The sequence below is a fragment of the Calypte anna genome, chromosome 21 (assembly GCF_003957555.1).
Source record: "Calypte anna isolate BGI_N300 chromosome 21, bCalAnn1_v1.p, whole genome shotgun sequence".
In the NCBI taxonomy this organism is placed as follows: domain Eukaryota; kingdom Metazoa; phylum Chordata; class Aves; order Apodiformes; family Trochilidae; genus Calypte; species Calypte anna.
In genome coordinates, this window is record NC_044266.1 from 1,934,378 (window position 1) to 1,951,690 (window position 17,313).

The following is a 17,313-nucleotide window of genomic DNA, read 5'->3' on the forward strand; positions in this document are numbered from 1 at the left end:
GGAGGGAGAAGCAATGGGGAGGACTCAAACTCCTGGGCTTGGGGGGCTGCAGGAGCAGAGAGGCAGAGCCAGGGGCAGGGAGAAGGCACTGGGACAGCCACACCATCCTTCAGCCCACATCCTACTGCCCATCATTGCCCTCTCTGGTCCCTGCCCCCAGAACAAGCCCCCATGGGTTCCTAGGATGCTCCAGGGAACAGGGGGTGACACAGGGGACCCCCAGCCTTCATCCTGTAAGACTGATGGTACCAGAGCCCCAGGCAGGGTGAGCCCAGCCCTCCTCTCTGCAGGACAGGGACTCCCAGGGTTTCCACCTCCCACAGAAGCAAAACACCACCACACGCTGCCAGCGCTGCGCAGCAGGTTTAATTGATCAAAGACGAGTAAAAAGTTATCAAAAAATCCCATAAAACTGCTTGGAGCGTGTGCAAAACTCAGCAGAGAATATAAAATAGTTTAAAAATATTCCAAGGAATCAGATCTGCAAACTTTTAAAGTTAAAAAAAGATCGCAGCGAGTCTAAAATAATATAGTAACACTTCCCAAAAATAGACACGGGGTGGTCAGGATGGGTGGTAGCAAACACATTTGCTCTCCCCAGTTTGGGCAGAGGGAGGTGCCTGCCTGGCACCACTGGGGATCCCAGACAACAGCCAGACCTGCTTGGCAAGGGGACTGGGCTTACAGCCCCCCCTTTGGCGAGACACAGGTATCCCCAGGGTGCTGCCAAGGGGTGCAGCCTCACTGGTAGAGGACCTTCACACAGAAGGTTTCCTCATTCTTGTCCTCGTGGTCGTTGATGTGGATCAGGATCTCCTCCTCACCCACCTCCTGGCTGGGGGCGAAGCGCAAGCCGATGGTGTAAACCTCCCCTCCGGCCACCTGCAGGAGAAGGGGGCAGGAGAACCTGGCCAGAACCCCCCCCAAGAGCCCATCCCATGGTGCAGCACCATGTCCTGCACCCCAGGATGCAGGTGGAGCAGGGTGAGGGGTTGTAGGACGTACCTCAAAGGAGTCCTCCTTGAACTGCAGGAGGTCGGGGCGGTTGGTGCACAAGAAGTAGAGCCTGGGTGAGGGGTAGGGGTTGGTGTAGGTGATGCGCTTGTTGCAGCCTCTCCCACCCCCTGCAGGGAGGGAGATCTCGAATGCCTGTGGATTGAGGACAGGCCATGGCAGTGGTGGAGCAACTGGTGCTCCCTCAGACCATGTACAGAAAGTTGTCCCCTGCGCTGGTGGCGTTTGCAGGAGGAGTAAGGAGCCTGAAGGAAAAAAGGGCCAGGGGAGCCTCTGGGACATCCCCAAGGAGAGCTGTCAGACAAAACCCCTGGAACAGAAGGCAGCCTGGCACGTGGCAGGACACAGGGCCATCAGCTTAAACACCGATCTTAACCTCCCCTGGTACTAAACAGTTTGGGAAAATGTTTTTAAAAGGAACACATTAGCCATGAAATCTAATTTCCTATCTCTGGGAGCACAGCACTAATAGGACACAGCGTGCTGCAGCTCTAATTCCACAACTGGGGATGCTCAAGAGCAGGCACCCCTCGGCTGCCTTCAAAACAGCCCAGAAGATGTTTCACCGTGGCCTTCAGCAAGGTTATCTCAACACCCCAGGGCTGAACATGTGCTTAGGGTTTGCAAGCACCAAAACCTCACAGATAGAGTAGGAGCCAGCCCTGCAGATCAGCCTTACCTTGGAGATGAGGGGCTGTCGGCAGGCCAGGCAGAGCAGCCAGGAGGAGAGGAGCTGGTGGGACTCCACATCCACCAGGTTGAGGTAGATGAAGCGGCTGCCCGCCCGCCGCGGCCTCACGCCCACGTTCAGCTCCTGGATGCCATTGGCAGGGAGGAGGAAGGTGCCACCCGGATCCACCTGCAGGGAACAACACCCAGAGCTGCAGTCACCCACAGCAGCAATCACACCTCCACCGTGTCCAGCTGGTGGCATGAACCAGACTGAAAAACCCTGCACACCCAGACCACCAACACCCAACCCCAGCTATGGGAACACCCCAGGACAGGCTCAGTGTCAGGAAGAGAAAGAGCTGCCAGGGAGAGACTTTTCCTTTTATTGTTTGTGGGACCTTTTCCTTTTATTGTTTGTGGGACAGCAATGAAGTTTTTGTGCCTTTCGTTAGTCACATTCACAATTACAGCTGAAGGAATCCTAAAGAAATTGTCAGTCTTTCGATGGTCTCATTAAGGCAGATAATTTGCCCTCTGGGGTTTCGTGACGATGATCCTACCCATGACAGCTCTAATGAAAACCTAATTATCCCCAGCACTTTACAGCACTAAATTGTTCATAATTCCAAGTGGGCTGCTGCTCCCTTTCCAGGGGGGGAATGGCCAGGACAGGCTCTGGATCACTGCAGCCATGAAGGACCCTGCCAGCCCTGAGCCCCCTGGGTTGGGGAGTGTGAGGAGAGGGGTCAGTAAGGAAGGGGGGGTTACCTGCAGCTCGTGGGGGTGGGAGGTGAAGGCTTGCACCCTGCGGGGTGCCAGGGTGCCCCGGAGCAGCAGGGAGAGGCGGGCGAGCTGCCCAGCTGTGCAGCTGATGTCCAGGCGCTGCAGGGAGTGCAGGTAGAACTGCCAGATCTGGACAGGAGCTGCCAGCCAGGTGTCCCTGCACAGACAGACAGAGCTCACCCATAGGCTCAGAGTAAGCACTCTGACACCAAAACACAGAGCACAAAGCACCTGGGGATGCTCTGCCAGGGATTACAGAGGAACAGGGAGGATGTCAAAGCTCCTGCCCAGCTCCCTGCTGCTCAGCCAAGCTGGCCAGGTTTGGGGAGGTGAGGGAAGGGTGGTGTGAGCTGCCCTCCTGCCCTGCTACATGCTCAGGGTTGGTGCTTCTCTCTTTTGAGGGTCTTGCTACTTACGTATAAATAGCAACAAAGAACTTTTTCATCTGTGGGCTTGGGCCTCCAGCTACTTTTAAGAAGATGTCCTGCGGCTCCCCGGGCCCCTGCGAGCAGGAATCAGAGCATGTTCCAGCAGTTAACCTCGGGATCAAACAGCTAATGAGGACTCCAGGGTTTCCTTCCCATTAACAGAAAAACCCACCATCAACCCACTTACAAAAGCAGATGCTTTCAGCATCTAGTTAAACTATGTTATTGAGTTATTATACAGCTTGGCTGAGCTCTTCCAGTATTTTTAATTACAAAAGAGGATACAAACGACTATCGCATTCCAGGTCTGCATCTGTAATCAAATTCTGGCAAATTTTCCCCAAGTTTTCTAACAAGCCATAATCCAATTACCATACTAACACGTTTCTGCAACAGCAATTAGCAACTACCCTCCATCACCATCTGCATGTACGTGTGCAGGTTTATTTTTACTGCCTGTCTTCCTCTAGCTGCAAAGCCAGCCCAGGAGAGCTTTTCCTGGGCGCAGGGAGGGTGCAGAGCCATGGCCTGGCTGGACCTCAGCCTGGCACAGCCCTCCCCCAGCACCTGCCCATGGCCTGAGCAGCAGGGAAGGTCTGTCCCACATGTGACAAACAGCTGCTTGTCCCCAGCATCCCAATCAGCTGGTGCTTGCTCAAAGGAAGAAGTGTGTGCAGGCGGCTGCACGCTGAGATAAGGTGCAGCGCTCAGCTTCGACCACAGAAACAAGGCAGCTCCTTTTCACCAGGGATAAAAGAGCAATTCCAGCTCTGTCACTGCCAGCGTGTCCCCACCACGGGCTGACAAACAGGGCTGCTTGTGGGCACAACACGACTCTCTGCCAGCAAAAACAACCCCAAGCAGAAAGGCACAAAGGACAGCCCGACACTGAAGCATCACTCGTACCATGTTTTTGGTCTCACAAATGATGTTGGGGTCACTGCAGCGAACAAACAACTCGGGCTCCCCTCCTGGCATCCCCACTGGTGCACCTGCAGAAGAGAGAGATCGAGGTGCAATTGTATCCAGTGTTTGTGCTTGCTGCCCAACACCCCATGCACACCTCACACCAGGCTCAGCAACTGCTCGTGCGCACTGGAGCAGGGGAATAAATACAAAATTAATGCTGGGAAGTGGCTGAAGAGGAAGAGGCTCACCAGGAAGGGTGTGCCAAGGTGGCAGCCGGATGGTTTTCTTGAGGAAGGTGAGCTCTGGGTGGTAGAAGCGGAAGGTCTGATCCACCACGTGGGGCTGAGGCTCCACCTTCACCCGCAGCAGTGCAATGGGCTTCCCCCCACTCACCTGGAAGGAGACCTAGCCAGGGGGCAGGATGTTGGCAAGAGGGACACTTCTTCTCCCACTCAAGAGGAGTTTTGACCATCTCTCTCACCTGGATGTGTTTCGTCTGCCCAGCCCCAATCTTCCCCAGGGAGGAGACAGCTCCATCAGCACCAGCATCCAGTCCAGCTGGCCCCTGATGGTTCAAGGACAGCTTTCCTTAGTATGGCTGTGGCTGCAGAAGGCTCCCCCCATGGCCATGCCACCCTGCTAGGCACAGCTTCCAACCAGAAACAGCATGGAACAGGGGACATGTGCCTACCTGTGGGGCAATGACAGCAGGGTCTGGGGAGAAGGTCTGGTATTTGAAGGGGATGAGGACAGTTTCATTGGGGCGCAGGTAGACCTGAGGACAGAGGTCATCACGAAAGTGGAACATGTCCTCCTCCACTGGTGTAACACTCTTGGTCAGCTCCTTGAAGTGGCGCCACTCCCTCGGGTCCACGATGACACTGGGGAGCCAGTGACAGGTGCTGGTCAGGACTGGTCTGGTGCCATCCCAGCATTTCCCTATGCACGTGGTGGAGACCCCGCTCCAGCCCTTACCTGAGCTCAGGGTGATCAACCTTGATTGTCACGGTGTGCTGGATGCTGTAGGGGTTCTTCAGGGAGAACTCAAAGAACTCCGCTGTCCCCAGCACGGCGTGCACGGTGCGGGTGGCAGTGATGGCCTGGCTGAGCATGCGGGAGATGCTCTCCCCCTTGGTGTGCTCCCGGTAGGCATCGATGATCTGCAGGTCCCGCGTGTGCCGGGCACGCTGCTCCTGCCAGCCCTGCCGGGAAGACAGAGGTGACAATAAACCCAGAGCCACCACATCCTCCCCAAGCCCCCCTGCCCCTCTCTCCTCACCGAGCCCTGGGGTGTCTTCCCACCCCCAGCCTCCTCCTGCTGCCGCACCAGTGCCATGCGCCGTAGCTTGCGCCGTCGGGCGGCCGCAGCCTCGCTGGGGACAGCCGGAGGCACCGGCCTGGGCTCTGCCCTGCGGCTGTGCAGCACGGCTGCCAGCTCACCATCCACCTCCACCAGCCTCCGTGCCTGGGACACCCGCCCTGTGGTGTGGGGACCCCAAATTAGAGCAGCCCCAGGGCCCCCTGTGATGCTGCAGGGCCGGGGAGGACCAGAGGGGACAGCCAGCCTGTGGCTGAGACAAAGCGCCGGCACCAAGGTGGCAGAGACCCAGCCAACCCCAACCTTTGCCAGGGGACAGGCAAAAGCCCAGCCCAGCAGGATTCACCATTAGTGGTGTTCAGGGATGAGCAGGACTCACCAGCAGCGGGGTTGAGGGATAACCAGCTGCCAGCTGGGACACTGCTGACGCCATCTGGTGCGGGCACACTGCGGGAGCGTGATGGCAGCGGGGAGGGCAGCTGCCCCGGTGTGTCCTCACACAGGTGACCTGCCACCAGCAGACATGGTGAGCAGAAGCCATGCCTTTCCCACTGTTATAAAATCCACTGCAAATCCTCATCCTTCGTGCTCCTGCTGCCACCTGTGCTCCCGCAAAGGTTGTGCCAAGCAGGGTGGGATGAGGTTCTAAACCCACCGGGTTATTTTACCCAGCCCATAAACCCCATCCTGTCCTTCAGGCAGGGGCACCAAGCTGTTCAATCCTGCTTTTAAACAACAGTATTTTGAAATTTAGAAAAACAAAAAGGCAAGGAAAAACCCATTCAAAGACTGGCTGCTGCCCTGGTGCAGTGTCTCTGCCTCCTCTCCCCCTCTTCCCTTGTGGGGTGGCAAGTTAAACCTCTCCCTGGGTTGAGAACCTCAGATTCTCCTTCCTAGGAGCTTATCAGCCCTTTGCAGGCAAAGAACAGAAATGATGATTTGAGATAACTTATAATGGAGCTAATCTTTCTTCTGAAGATAAGGTTTAAAACCTGGAGTCACTGCACATTTATAGGACAGGGGAATTAAGTATATAAAATAAAGGTAGCCAGCAGGTTCTGGGAAGAAGAACATCCCTACACAAGGGCGGTGCTGGTTCAGGAGCAGCCCTGTGCCCTTCTCCCCCGGCCTCATGCTGTTTGGCAGCACCAAACCCCACAGCAGTGCCACAGGGGGCCAGCACCCAACCCTTGCAGGTCTCACCAATGTTGGCCATGCAGAGGTGGAGGCGGCCCCGCAGAGCCACGCGGACACCGAGGGGCTGCAGGGCTCCGTGCCGCAGTGCCTCCCGGCCCATCACCGTCACATCTGGCTCATACTCAGTCGTGGCCACCTCCAGCTCATGGTGGGTCCTGATGGCCTCACGGCCCTGGCGCAGGAGGGGCTGGGGACAAGGAGCCACAAGTCACCAGGGATGTCAGGTCTGGGGGTAAGGGAGTCAGGGTAAGGGTGTCCCTGGGGGTTTAGCCCTAGAATACAGCACAAGTTCGTGGGAAGTGGAAGGAAGTTAAGGTTTGACCACCACTTTTGAGATGTCAAATGCCACCATTAAGGGCTTGTCAGGATACAGAGAGGGGCTGACACCAACTCAAGAACTAAAGACACAAGGGTGACACAACAGCATCCCAACACAGGACTGAAGGCTCCATCTCAGCTCTCTCCTGCACCCTAAGCAAGGTCCTCCTGCACAATTAGCCATCCTAAGAGCTTCAAAGGATGGACCTGCAGCCTGACAGGTACCTGCAGCCTCACAGCAGCAGATCCAACCAGGAGCAGGGAGTCTCCATCCCAGACATCAATCTGGAGGCTGTGCTCAGCCAGGTACCGCAGGAACCAGCGCTGCTCCCCAGCTCGCAGGAACGTGGGATCAACCATGTACTTCAGCTGCAATCCTGGTGGTCCTGCAGGACACATGGCACCAGGGTGAAATGGAATATAACATCTGTGACAGGGACACTCCTGATATGGAGAACTCCACCTGCTTTGCTCCTCCACATCCAAACCACCGTGGCTTTACTTCCAGAGTTGGACATTCGGAACGTTTTCCACGACGTGCCATGCAAACCAGCTGAGGTTCGCTATTAAAGCAGGCACCAGCCCAGGGACAAGCCTGGCCACACAAGGATGCTAAAACCAGAGCTTACCAGTGCCAAGGGTGCCATCCTTGTTCACCCGGACAAGGAGCTGTGCTGGTAGTGCCAGCCCGGCCGCTGGGCCCCGCTCTGTGCTGACCAACTGCAGCCGCGGCGTGGTAACCGGTGGGAAACGGTAGAACTGGAAGGTGAGGAAGATGGTCCCTGGCCACGTCCCCTCTGTGCTGTCCCGGGCATCCCTTGAGGAACAGAGAGGTGGTTTGGGTCAACTCATGGCTCTGCTGCCTCCCTGTCATGAGCTCCTTGTGTGTTTGGCACCCATGGAGAGAGAGAAGAAAAGAGAAGATGAGCAGCATCACAAGTATTTGGACTTCTCTGAAGACAGGGGACATATGGTTTGACTTGGCTTCCCAAAAAGCTTCATTATTCCAGCTGTCTCCCACCATATGCTGCAAAGGAGGAGCCCAGCAAAGGCAGCATTATACCTCCACCCAGCATGCTGCCATCCAGGGGAAAAACACAAGAGGGGCCTCACCCAGCCAAGGCCACCCCCAAGTGCCAGCTTCATCAACTCCACATGCATTTATGGAGAAATCCTGCCTTAAGCAGCTTTCACAACAAAAATAATTGGAATATGATTTAAGAGTGCCTAGAAAGGACAAGAGCATCATCAAGAGTAAAACCCTGAAGGGCTTCACCTCCACAGCTGGCACTGGAAGGAGAGGCCTCTCTGCAATGACTTCTCCTATTCAAGCAAGGAAGCAGGGTGGGAGGATTTGGGGATCGCTCTGGGATCTGCCTGCAGAAGGAACCATGAAGAGCCACCATCCCACCTGCCAAAAGCCAGGAACTGCAGGATTATTTCATTGCCTTGCAGAGGGTCAGCCTCCTCCAGCTGCAGGCTGAATGTTCCTGGTTCTGGGGGCTCCGAGATTTCCACCTGCTCCTGGTTGCGGTCCAGGATCTCCGGGAAGCCAGCGGTGTGCAGGCGAGCCAGGGAGGCACGAGAGAGCAGCGGGCGGGAGCTGATGGAGAAATAGGGGTGGGAGACATGGAAGTAACTATGGGGAGACCCCCCAGGGTGATGGGCGATGGGGAACGGGGTGCTGGAGCCCAGGGAAGCATCACCTGCCTGCCTGCAGCCCCAGGGCAGCAACAGGCACCTGCAGGGGGGTGAAAGGCAACGCCTGCAGCTGCTCCTCGGCACAGGGCTTGGGGTTTGAACAGCCCAGGTCAGCTTCCAGGTGAGTGATCCCCCCCTCCATGGGCTGGCTCCTGCCCCGGGGGATGGCTGAGAGCTGGGACACTGACAGCTGGGGGGAGAGCAGTGAGGTGAGGACCCACAGCAGTCCCCTGAGGCAGCCCACCCCCCTGGGAACCCCATGGCCAGGCCAGCAGCCCCCTCCCTGCCCCGTGCTCCAGCATCATTGCTCTGCTGGGAAGCAGCACGGTTGCTCAAGGGTTCACACCATCACATCCTATCCAGCTGCTGCACTTTCCCTGGCAAGATAGGAAAATGCAGCAGGAAGATCAACCTGCTTAGTGAGATCTTATGAAGTGTTTCATTTAATCAAAAATATTTGCGTGCATTGATCCCTGCATCAAGGTATATTAAAAAACAAACCAAACCAAACAACCATAAAGAGTCATCTGGGTATTCACAGCTCTCCTTAAATCCCAGTAGCTCTGCATGAGGACACCATGCATCACTGTCAGTGCATACTGGGGACAATAGCACCCAGCAAATCTAGGCTGTCAAAACCCAGAACTGCCCTTAAAAACACATCTGGGGTGTGAAAAACACTCAGGGAGCGTTGCCCAGCACATATCACAGGCAGGATCCATTTCACTGCCCTGAAGAAGGACAACTTGAGCAGGACACTTGGTGCCTCTTGGCTGCAGTAGCCAGGCAAACTAGCAAGGACAGGAGCTGGAGCACATCCTCAGCTCATGGGCTGACCCCAGGAATGCTGCAACCCACCACCCACACTGCACTTACCCCGGGACCCTGGGGGGATGCAGACTTGCGTGGCGAGGCCAGTGTACCTGGGGAGAAGGATGGGAGAGATGTGGTGACAGAGCCCCAGGTGAACCCCTCTGACCTCCCTTGTGAAACTTCAGGGGTAAAACCAGCTCAGCACGGCAGCTTGCCATCTCCTAACCACTTATTTGACTTATTTTTGCACATAAGACAGCTGCCTGGGGGGTGGAAGGTAGCATGTCTCCAGATCCAGCAGTTATGTTGCTGGGAATTGGGCTGACTCCATCCCCAGACAGAGCTGCAGTGCCCTGCAGCGCTGTCTAAGTGGGATGCTTAATGAGACGTGAAAGTTTTAGGATACTTAAGGTTTTTGTCGCTCCTCTCTGTTATTTCTTGTCACTCCCTTCATCTGTTTGTGCCCCGAAACAGCAGGAGCTTTATCATGTCTATATTTGGCTGCTCAGCTCGTGCCAGCACAGCTGAGCTCCTCGAGCCACGGGTCCTTCCCAGCAGAGGAGGGGCTGGGATGTTCTACCTCTGCAGCCATGGGATGCAGAGACCCTGTTCTGCTTTCACGTCCACATATCCCAGGCAAACTGCTCTGCCAAGGAGAGACCCTCAAGTCTCAAATCCTGTGTTCTCTCAGGATGCTTTTGGCCATTGGTGACCAGACGGCAGACAGAGCCATCAGCACCACCAGAAGATGCTCTCAGAATCCCCTGGACAAAAGGTCCAGAAAGCAGCACTTTTTCCAACAGAAAAGGACAAAAAGCTCATGAAATGCCCTTTTCAGCAGCTCAGGGCAGGGGCTGGCCCTTGTGCACAGCTCCAAGACCACCGCAGTGCTCCCCTGGTGCCACCACCACACCAGAGCCAGAGAAACACCCAGAGCTCATCCCCCAGAATGGCCCTGTCAGCGCTTCTCCTCTGGCCCCTGGGACCCCCCCCCCCCCCCCCTTTCACCACCGGCAGAGGCAGCTCCTGGCTGTAGCTCAGCGCGGTGCCAGTGCCACCTGGTGGCACCACAGAAGCGCCAGAGCCCACCCTGCACCCACCCACCCCGACCCGCCCTGGGAGCCAATCAGCCCCATGAATGTATTTAAATGACATTCTGGATCTGGAGCATCCTGACCTGCGTGGGAACCAGGGCAGCAGAACCGGAACCAAGCCCAAGAGGATCTCCCCAAGGCTCAGGCATTGACTCAGCTCCATGCCCAAGCCAAGAGCTGTTTTATTCTCCCATCCAACACAGCAGAACCCCTGGAGGGTACCAGCTTGGGGGTACAGCACCCCACAACTGCAGGCACAGAGATGCACACAGGCACACACACAGCCTGGCTCTCCAGCCCGTGGTGCTGTCAGCTCCCAGGGTGGCAGCATGAGATTATTTTTTTTCCAAAAGCTGACATCCCGGCAGGATGCAGAGGCCAGAGAGTGAAGCAGCAGCAGCAACACACAGCCAGGACAGCCACGGTGCCTCAACAGCAGTGCAGGGGGCTGAGCCCAAATGCTGTCAGAGCCACCCAAAATTGGAAAAAAAAATCCCTGTGGATTTTGCACGTGGCTCAGTGCTGCTTTCACAGGGGAATTTAGTGATTTGAAAAGCAAGAGCTGAATTCAGCTCTATGGAAACTTGGTTCACTCCCGTAATTCACAGACTCGCTCGCTGAAAGTCGTGTTTTTTCTCCTGAGCAGACACCAAGTGCCACACTCTATATTTTAAATGTCAGAGCTCTGGAAAACACTCACTCAGCGACAGCGTGGGAGGCTGCTCCGACTCGTCCCCGTCTTTCCGTGGGATCTCCGCAGCAGTTACAAGATGTTCTTCTGAATCAGTGGAAACACAGAATTGGACAGTCCCAGACTCCATGTGCTTACCCTGAAATTGGACATGAAAGGCTCCAAGGGACAATTGCCTCACCCTGCAGCCAGAGGGGGAGGGCAGGGCAATGCTGCACACACACACACACACCCACGACCACCCCCATTCCCTGGCACTCCCACACTTTTCAGCACCCACCCCACCCATGTCCCCACGTTCTGCCCTCACCTGCCGGGAGCTCTTGCTTCCTGGGGGGGTCCGGTAGACCAGGGTCTGGCAGGGCCCACGGTGAGGACCCCCACGCAGGGGTAGGACCACCTCCTCCTCCTCCTCACCAGCACCCAGGATGGGGCTCCAGACAGCCCAGCGCACGGAGCACATCTCGGTGGCTTCACCACTGGGCAGGGTCTGGGGGAGAGGAGGGGAACCAATGCCTCCCTGTGGGATCTGCTGGTCACAAATCACCCATCTCTCCCTACAGACCTGGCACTGCCCTCCCCACACAGGTTTTTCTTGCCCCCCATTCACCCAGCCTGCTGCTGACACTTTTCTCCAGCCAGCAGTGCAGCAGGCACCCCTGCCCCAGGTCAGACCTCCACCAGCTCACACCTCAGTATTATGGATCATCGGAATATGGAATATAAAAGCAGGATATAGTGCTTTTCCAAAATACCAGGATTTTCAGCACATATATTTAGCACATCTAGGATGAGACAAATACCCCAGACCCCTCACTCAAGCCACTGAACAAAGGGATGTGTGTCTGACACACCCCATCCCTGGAAGACGGGAAAGGCAGTGGGAAGGCTTCCACTTACCCTGGCACAGCCACAGCCTCCCCTCCACCCAAAGGAGAGGTGCAGAAGCAAACTGAGAGGTCTCTACCTGCAATCACCTCTCACAGCCTGCTAATTATGGCACGGAGGACACAGCAATCAGCTCAGCAAGCAGCTTTGGGATTAACCACCCTGCCCAAGGGCTGTGCCATGGGAACCCCCTTGCTTGCCACTTCAGAAATAACCCTCTTCCCACCAGTTTTGCTTTGTACAGCTGCAGAGGGCCCTATGGCCATAGATTCAGGCACCAATGGGCTCACTAAAGGGGTTTAATCTTGAACTGAAATGGCAAGCCTGGTCTCTGCTGCCAACACAGAGACTTCTCCTGGCTTTAAAGTCCAGAAAACACCAGGTTGAAGCTCCCAGAAAAACCTCAGCATTCAGAGCAAAAAAAAAAAAACAAGAGCAGAAGGGGTTAACTCCTTCTCAACATAAATGCAAAACTAACCAAAGGGGGATGAGAAGCCTGCATGCCTGACCCTACCTTCCCAGCTCTCCCCAGGCTGCAGAGGACATACTCCAGCTGGAAGCAGACACTGAACGCCGGGTGAGGAACCATTTCACTCAGGTGGACTCGGCTCCTCAGAACCAGGGCCTGACCCGTGTCCCTGCACCAGGATGGAGACGGGATTGTGGGCAACACCCAGGGCTGGAGGGACGGGGTTCTGGAGGGTCTCCCCTTTACCTGGCCCCTGGCCTTTTCCCCCCTGGGCAGCCACCCCGTGCCACCTCTGCCTCGGGCACCAGCACAGCCACCTGTGGCACCTGGACGAAGCAGAGCCCGTTGTGGACACCGACGTGCAGCCGCCGCTCCCGAACTGCCACCCCGGCACCATCCGGCGCCGCGTTAGCCTGTGAGAGGAACAGCCAGAATAGTCAGAAACTCCAACTGCACACCCCGTGCTGCCACTCTTAGAGGTTGCTAAGGAGTTACTACCACGCTGAGCACTGCATCTTTGCATGCCCCCCAGAAGAGCAAACCCAAATTCTGCTTCTTAGGGTCTGGGTGCTCAAGAGAAACCCAACACAGAGCACTTGTATGCTAACCCACAGATTCTGCTTCTTAGGGTCTGGATGCTCAAAACAAACCCAACACAGAGCACTTGTATGCTAACCCAGAGGGATTCTGCTTCTTAGGGTCTGGGTGCTCAAGACAAACCCAACACAGAGTACTTGCGTGCCCAGAGGGAAAGCGAGTGTAAGGCTTGCTTAGAAAAAAATCCAGAATAAATCAGACTCCAAGCACAGCAAAAACCTGTGAGCTGAACTTTCCTACCCTGTGAAGCACCAACATTCCTGTTCCCCCCCTCCTGTGCTGTCACTGCTTCAGCATTACCTTCAGTAAGCGATCACTGTTCAGTAGGTCCAGAAGTTCCTCCTCAAACTCCTCCAGAGAAGGGTGCAGCCGGACAGACAGCCTCTCCAGATAGCAGGTGACTGGCTTCACCAGCTGGGGTTTCTGCAAGCAGTCCCCTGAAGAGACAAGGTGGTGGGCACAGGTCATGAAGTAGCCAGGGGACATCCCCAGGACCACAGGAGCACCTGCAGCCAGATCTGAGCCAAGAGCAGCACCAGGGAGCAGCCGTGGCCTCGTGTGGGACCCCCAGAACAAACACATCTTTACACTTGGGAAAGACCCAGGAATACTCCATGCCTGTGGCATCAATGGATGCAACATGGTTTAGAAAAAATAACAGAACTAATCCAGCTGCAGAATTGAGAGTACTTTTCACTCTCTGAGACTTCTGATCATGTCATTTTAATCACAGCAGCTGGAAGTGCAAGACTGCTTCCCACAGAGACAGATTAATCAGGTCTGAGCCTGTAAGAGCTAGTCTCCAAGAACCAGACCCCAGTGATCCTGAGCCCCACCACCGAGGACTTTAAACAAGGAACTTTAAACAAGCTGCAAGTGCTTCTCCAAAGACTCTGTAATTACACCAAAAAAAAAAAAAAAAAAAAACAAACAGGCAGCAGGGAAAGGGAAGGAGTCCCTGCCTGCATCTCCATGAGCTGGAAGCACACCAGGAATGCTCTGCTGCCCAGACATCAGAAGGTTTTCAGGAAGGAGGTGAAATACTGTCTCCAGGGGCTGGTGGGGCTTCAGGGAGTACTGCACATGGCTCTTTTCCATCACTGTCAGGTATTTGTTCTCTGAAGAAGAGAAAACATCCCAAAATGACCCAAGTCAGGGAGACAGCTTCATGGTGCTGCTGTTGAAGAAATCATCACCCACCAACACGTGTTGGGAGCAAAGGAAAACTTGGGTTTGCCTGGCCAAGCTCTTCCTGGCAGTAAGGCACATCAGTTGAGACCTCTCCAGGCAGGGACTATATATGGCATCAACTGGACACACAGGACACTCATTTGGATTAGTACAGGCCTCCAAGAAAGGAGTGAGACACAAGGCCTTGCTGCTCCTTACTTTCCATGGGGTCCTGGAAGCGTGGGTGCAGCAGGGCACGGGGTGTCCCATGGTACAGCTTCAGCCTGAAAGCAAAGAGCAGCCATCAGTAAACCCACCCTGAAGCACACCATCTTCCATGACATCTCTGCTCAACAGTGAGAAAACCCCATCTAGAAACCTCTGTCTTTCAGGGAAAGGACAAGCATCCCTGACTAAACCACCACTGCTTCCACAGAAGGGAAGAGTTCCAGGTTTCCAAATGCTGGCTTTGCTTTTCCAGCACCAGGACTGCCCTTTCTACCCCCCATCCACATTGCCACCCCAATTCCCAGCTTGCCACATTACACAGCTGGGTGGGACCTACACTCTGTCCTCCGTGGCCAGGTCCATTGCCTCTGACCCACTGCTGAAGAGGGGGATGATACCAAAACCACAGGAGAGATGCCGAGAGGCCCCATCCCCTTTCCCAGCCATCACCACCACCTCCATGACAGCCATGATGCCAGGGTGGTTCAAGGAGGTGTGGAAGTAAACAGTCTGGAAGGAGAAAGGTGAGAGAAAGGATATTTCAGAGCTATTTTCATTTGTGAGGATTTTGTTACCACCAGCAGCACAACCACAACATCCATTAAAACTTCCAGACAGTAAATGACCTCGAGCACCAGAAATCTCTAACTCCTTAAGTCTCATCACACACCACTAACTTATTTTTTCCTTTTTTCTTGTTGCTAACATCCATTTTCCATGGTACCTGTCTGACTGCAGACCCCATAACAGCAGGGTTTGAGCATCATGGCAAGCCCCACACTGGGACAGCCAAAGGAGCTGGAAATCCTCCTACCAGAGGGAGGGGACAGGACACAGGTCACCTCCCAGGACAGGATTTAAAGCTAGGTTAATCTTTCTATTAAAAACTCATTACTGCAGTGCCCCAGGGAAAACATTTACTGTAATCATGGGCTGTCAGGAGGGGACAACAGAGAGAGACATTACCACACCGGCCCAGGGAAATAAATCATTATTCTATTATCTTTTATTGCAAAATGCTGAAATAATGACCACTGGCTGCAGACCAAGGCCTCACCGTGTAAAACCCAGCTCATCATTCCCTCTGTGACCATGACTGGTTCCTCTCCTCTAAACACAGAGGACGAAGCCTGCAAACCCTGCTGGTAAAGTCATCCTGACCTGCCTCAGGCCCGAGGACTCCACCCCATCCCTCTTTAAAAAAAGCAGGAGGGGTTGGGCAGTAATTAAAACAAAAGCACAGATCAGTGCCCCTCAGATATCACTACTGATTTATTTAATGAGTACAGCACTCATCTGTCCCACACTTCACCTGCAGCACAGGAAACAAGCTATGAATTAGAGAAGGGGACACAAGGCTTTCACCCAGGCTGTGGGATCTCCCAGCTGGGGCACCTGGGGATGTGGCAGCACAGCTCTGGGGGAGTTTAGTTCAGGGAAGGAGAGAAAAAGCAGCACTGGAGGGTGAGTGGCTCCATCCATCCTTCCCACTCATGAGCAAACACTGCTCCCTGCTGCTGGCTCCCAGGTGGCACACGGCAGGACCTGCTGCTCCACACCATCACCCAGCCCCCGGATAACCCAAAACCCCCGATTACCTCGGAAAACACCCAAAACCCCAAAATTTTCCCCAATCCAACAAACCCTTCGGAGGATGGGGAAGGAGCATGGGCAGCTTTGCCCTTTATGTGTTAAATACAAACCACAAACTTGGGGCTTGGCTCCTGCGTGCCAGGGAGCTCCCAGCACCCCGTCCAGACCCAGCCGCTCCCCTGCCCACCCACAGACCCCCCCACTTCATGGACTCCCCTCACCATACCTCATTGAAAGCCACCCTGGCTGGTCGTGGTGGGGCATGGCGGGTTGCTCGCCGGCCACTCCTCCACGTCCTCCCAAAAAAGTGGTGGTAGGTGGCATCAAAAAGGGACAGGCGCAGCTGGTACTCTGCTCCCTGCAAGGCAGGACGGGGTGGGAGGTGATGGGCCCTGCTCAGCAGCCCCAGGCTTCCCTTCAGTAAGGGAAGGCAAATAATTTCTGTTTTCTACTTGAGGTCCAGCTGAGGATACTGAGGACACCACCACACATTGCTGGAGAACCTGCCCGGGGAAGCCAAAGGCTGAGCCAGCAAAGCCAAAGTGGGAAAACTGAACATTAAGCATGTAACAAAAGAGTAGCAGACTTTTAAATCGTTACCCAAAGGTTTTAATTTTAACACACCTAAATTAAAAATTAAATTGCAAATTAATTAAAAGCCAATTTTTGCAGGTGAGAACACACAGGATGGAGACAGAACTCCAATTTGTGGTTTCAGATTTACAGCTAGTTTTCCCCCAAATGGTTTTTGAAAAGCTCTGGCCCACAGGCAGCAAACCCCAAGGGCAGGGTGGGAGTGCGAGGTGTGGAAGGGGGGCTGAATGTGGGGGTCCCCAAGGTCCCCCCATACCTGGGTGAGGACAGCCCCTTCCAGGGACTTGAGGACACATCGGAAAGCGGTGGAGCGGGACGGACGAGCCCGGACGCGCTGCCGGTGTGGCGGGAGGGCCAGGCCCCGCAGGAACACGCGTTCCCACTCACCCATCCCACTCCCCACAGAGGGCACCGCTCCCTCCCGGCGACGGCTACGACGAGCGCTCGCCTGGAAACAGCAGAAAACACACACTGGGAACGTACTCCTGAGCTGCAGAGCCGGGCACGGCGGGTGGGATGTGTCTGAGGAGGCTGCTGGGGAGCCGGCCAGCCCCGTCAAACCCCCAGCCCCACCAGCCACCATTCCGCGTGGTCCCCAACCTCACGCATCCCGGGTTCAGCAGCCACCCAGCTCCAGTTAACCCCCAGCCACCACATGGCGGTCCCTCCCCCTCACTCACCCCCACGCCCCCCCCCATACACACACGCCACGAGCACACAGAGCCACGCACCCAGCGGTGCCCGCACAGCCCGTGTCCCCACGGGCAGCACCGAGTACCGAGAGCCGCCCGAACCCGAACCTCCCGCTCGCCCCGACGCCATTTTATCGGCTACTA

General features: G+C 55.4%; 1 protein-coding gene across 1 annotated transcript; it reads right to left on the reverse strand.

Annotated features, from left to right (window-relative positions):
• Window positions 1-347: 347 nt before the first annotated feature.
• On the reverse strand, window positions 348-17,284 carry NPHP4 (nephrocystin 4). The gene is made up of 29 exons (XM_030463624.1): window positions 17,209-17,284; window positions 16,734-16,925; window positions 16,110-16,241; window positions 14,628-14,800; window positions 14,282-14,346; window positions 13,855-14,010; window positions 13,193-13,329; window positions 12,542-12,708; window positions 12,341-12,464; window positions 11,249-11,428; window positions 10,948-11,077; window positions 9,217-9,263; window positions 8,346-8,530; window positions 8,051-8,242; window positions 7,269-7,456; window positions 6,865-7,025; window positions 6,328-6,508; window positions 5,504-5,632; window positions 5,086-5,285; window positions 4,782-5,008; window positions 4,498-4,687; window positions 4,288-4,371; window positions 4,055-4,211; window positions 3,804-3,889; window positions 2,886-2,971; window positions 2,455-2,626; window positions 1,694-1,873; window positions 1,006-1,149; window positions 348-882 (listed from the first exon to the last, which is right to left on the reverse strand). Exons 2-29 carry the CDS (start codon window positions 16,866-16,868, stop codon window positions 742-744), a joined length of 4,149 nt encoding a protein of 1,382 aa, XP_030319484.1. The 5' UTR covers window positions 16,869-16,925; window positions 17,209-17,284; the 3' UTR covers window positions 348-741.
• Between the last annotated feature and the right edge of the window lie 29 nt (window positions 17,285-17,313).

Bases quoted from the DNA above. Each gene is read 5' to 3' on its own strand.
- NPHP4 (XM_030463624.1), bottom strand. From the start codon at position 16,868: ATGGGTGAGTGGGAACGCGTGTTCCTGCGGGGCCTGGCCCTCCCGCCA. The intron at 4,212-4,287 runs GTGAGAGAGATG...CCCCCTGGCTAG, and splicing joins GGCAGACGAAACACATCCAG to GTCTCCTTCCAGGTGAGTGG. The intron at 3,890-4,054 runs GTGAGCCTCTTC...TCTCTTCTGCAG, and splicing joins ACCTTGGCACACCCTTCCTG to GTGCACCAGTGGGGATGCCA.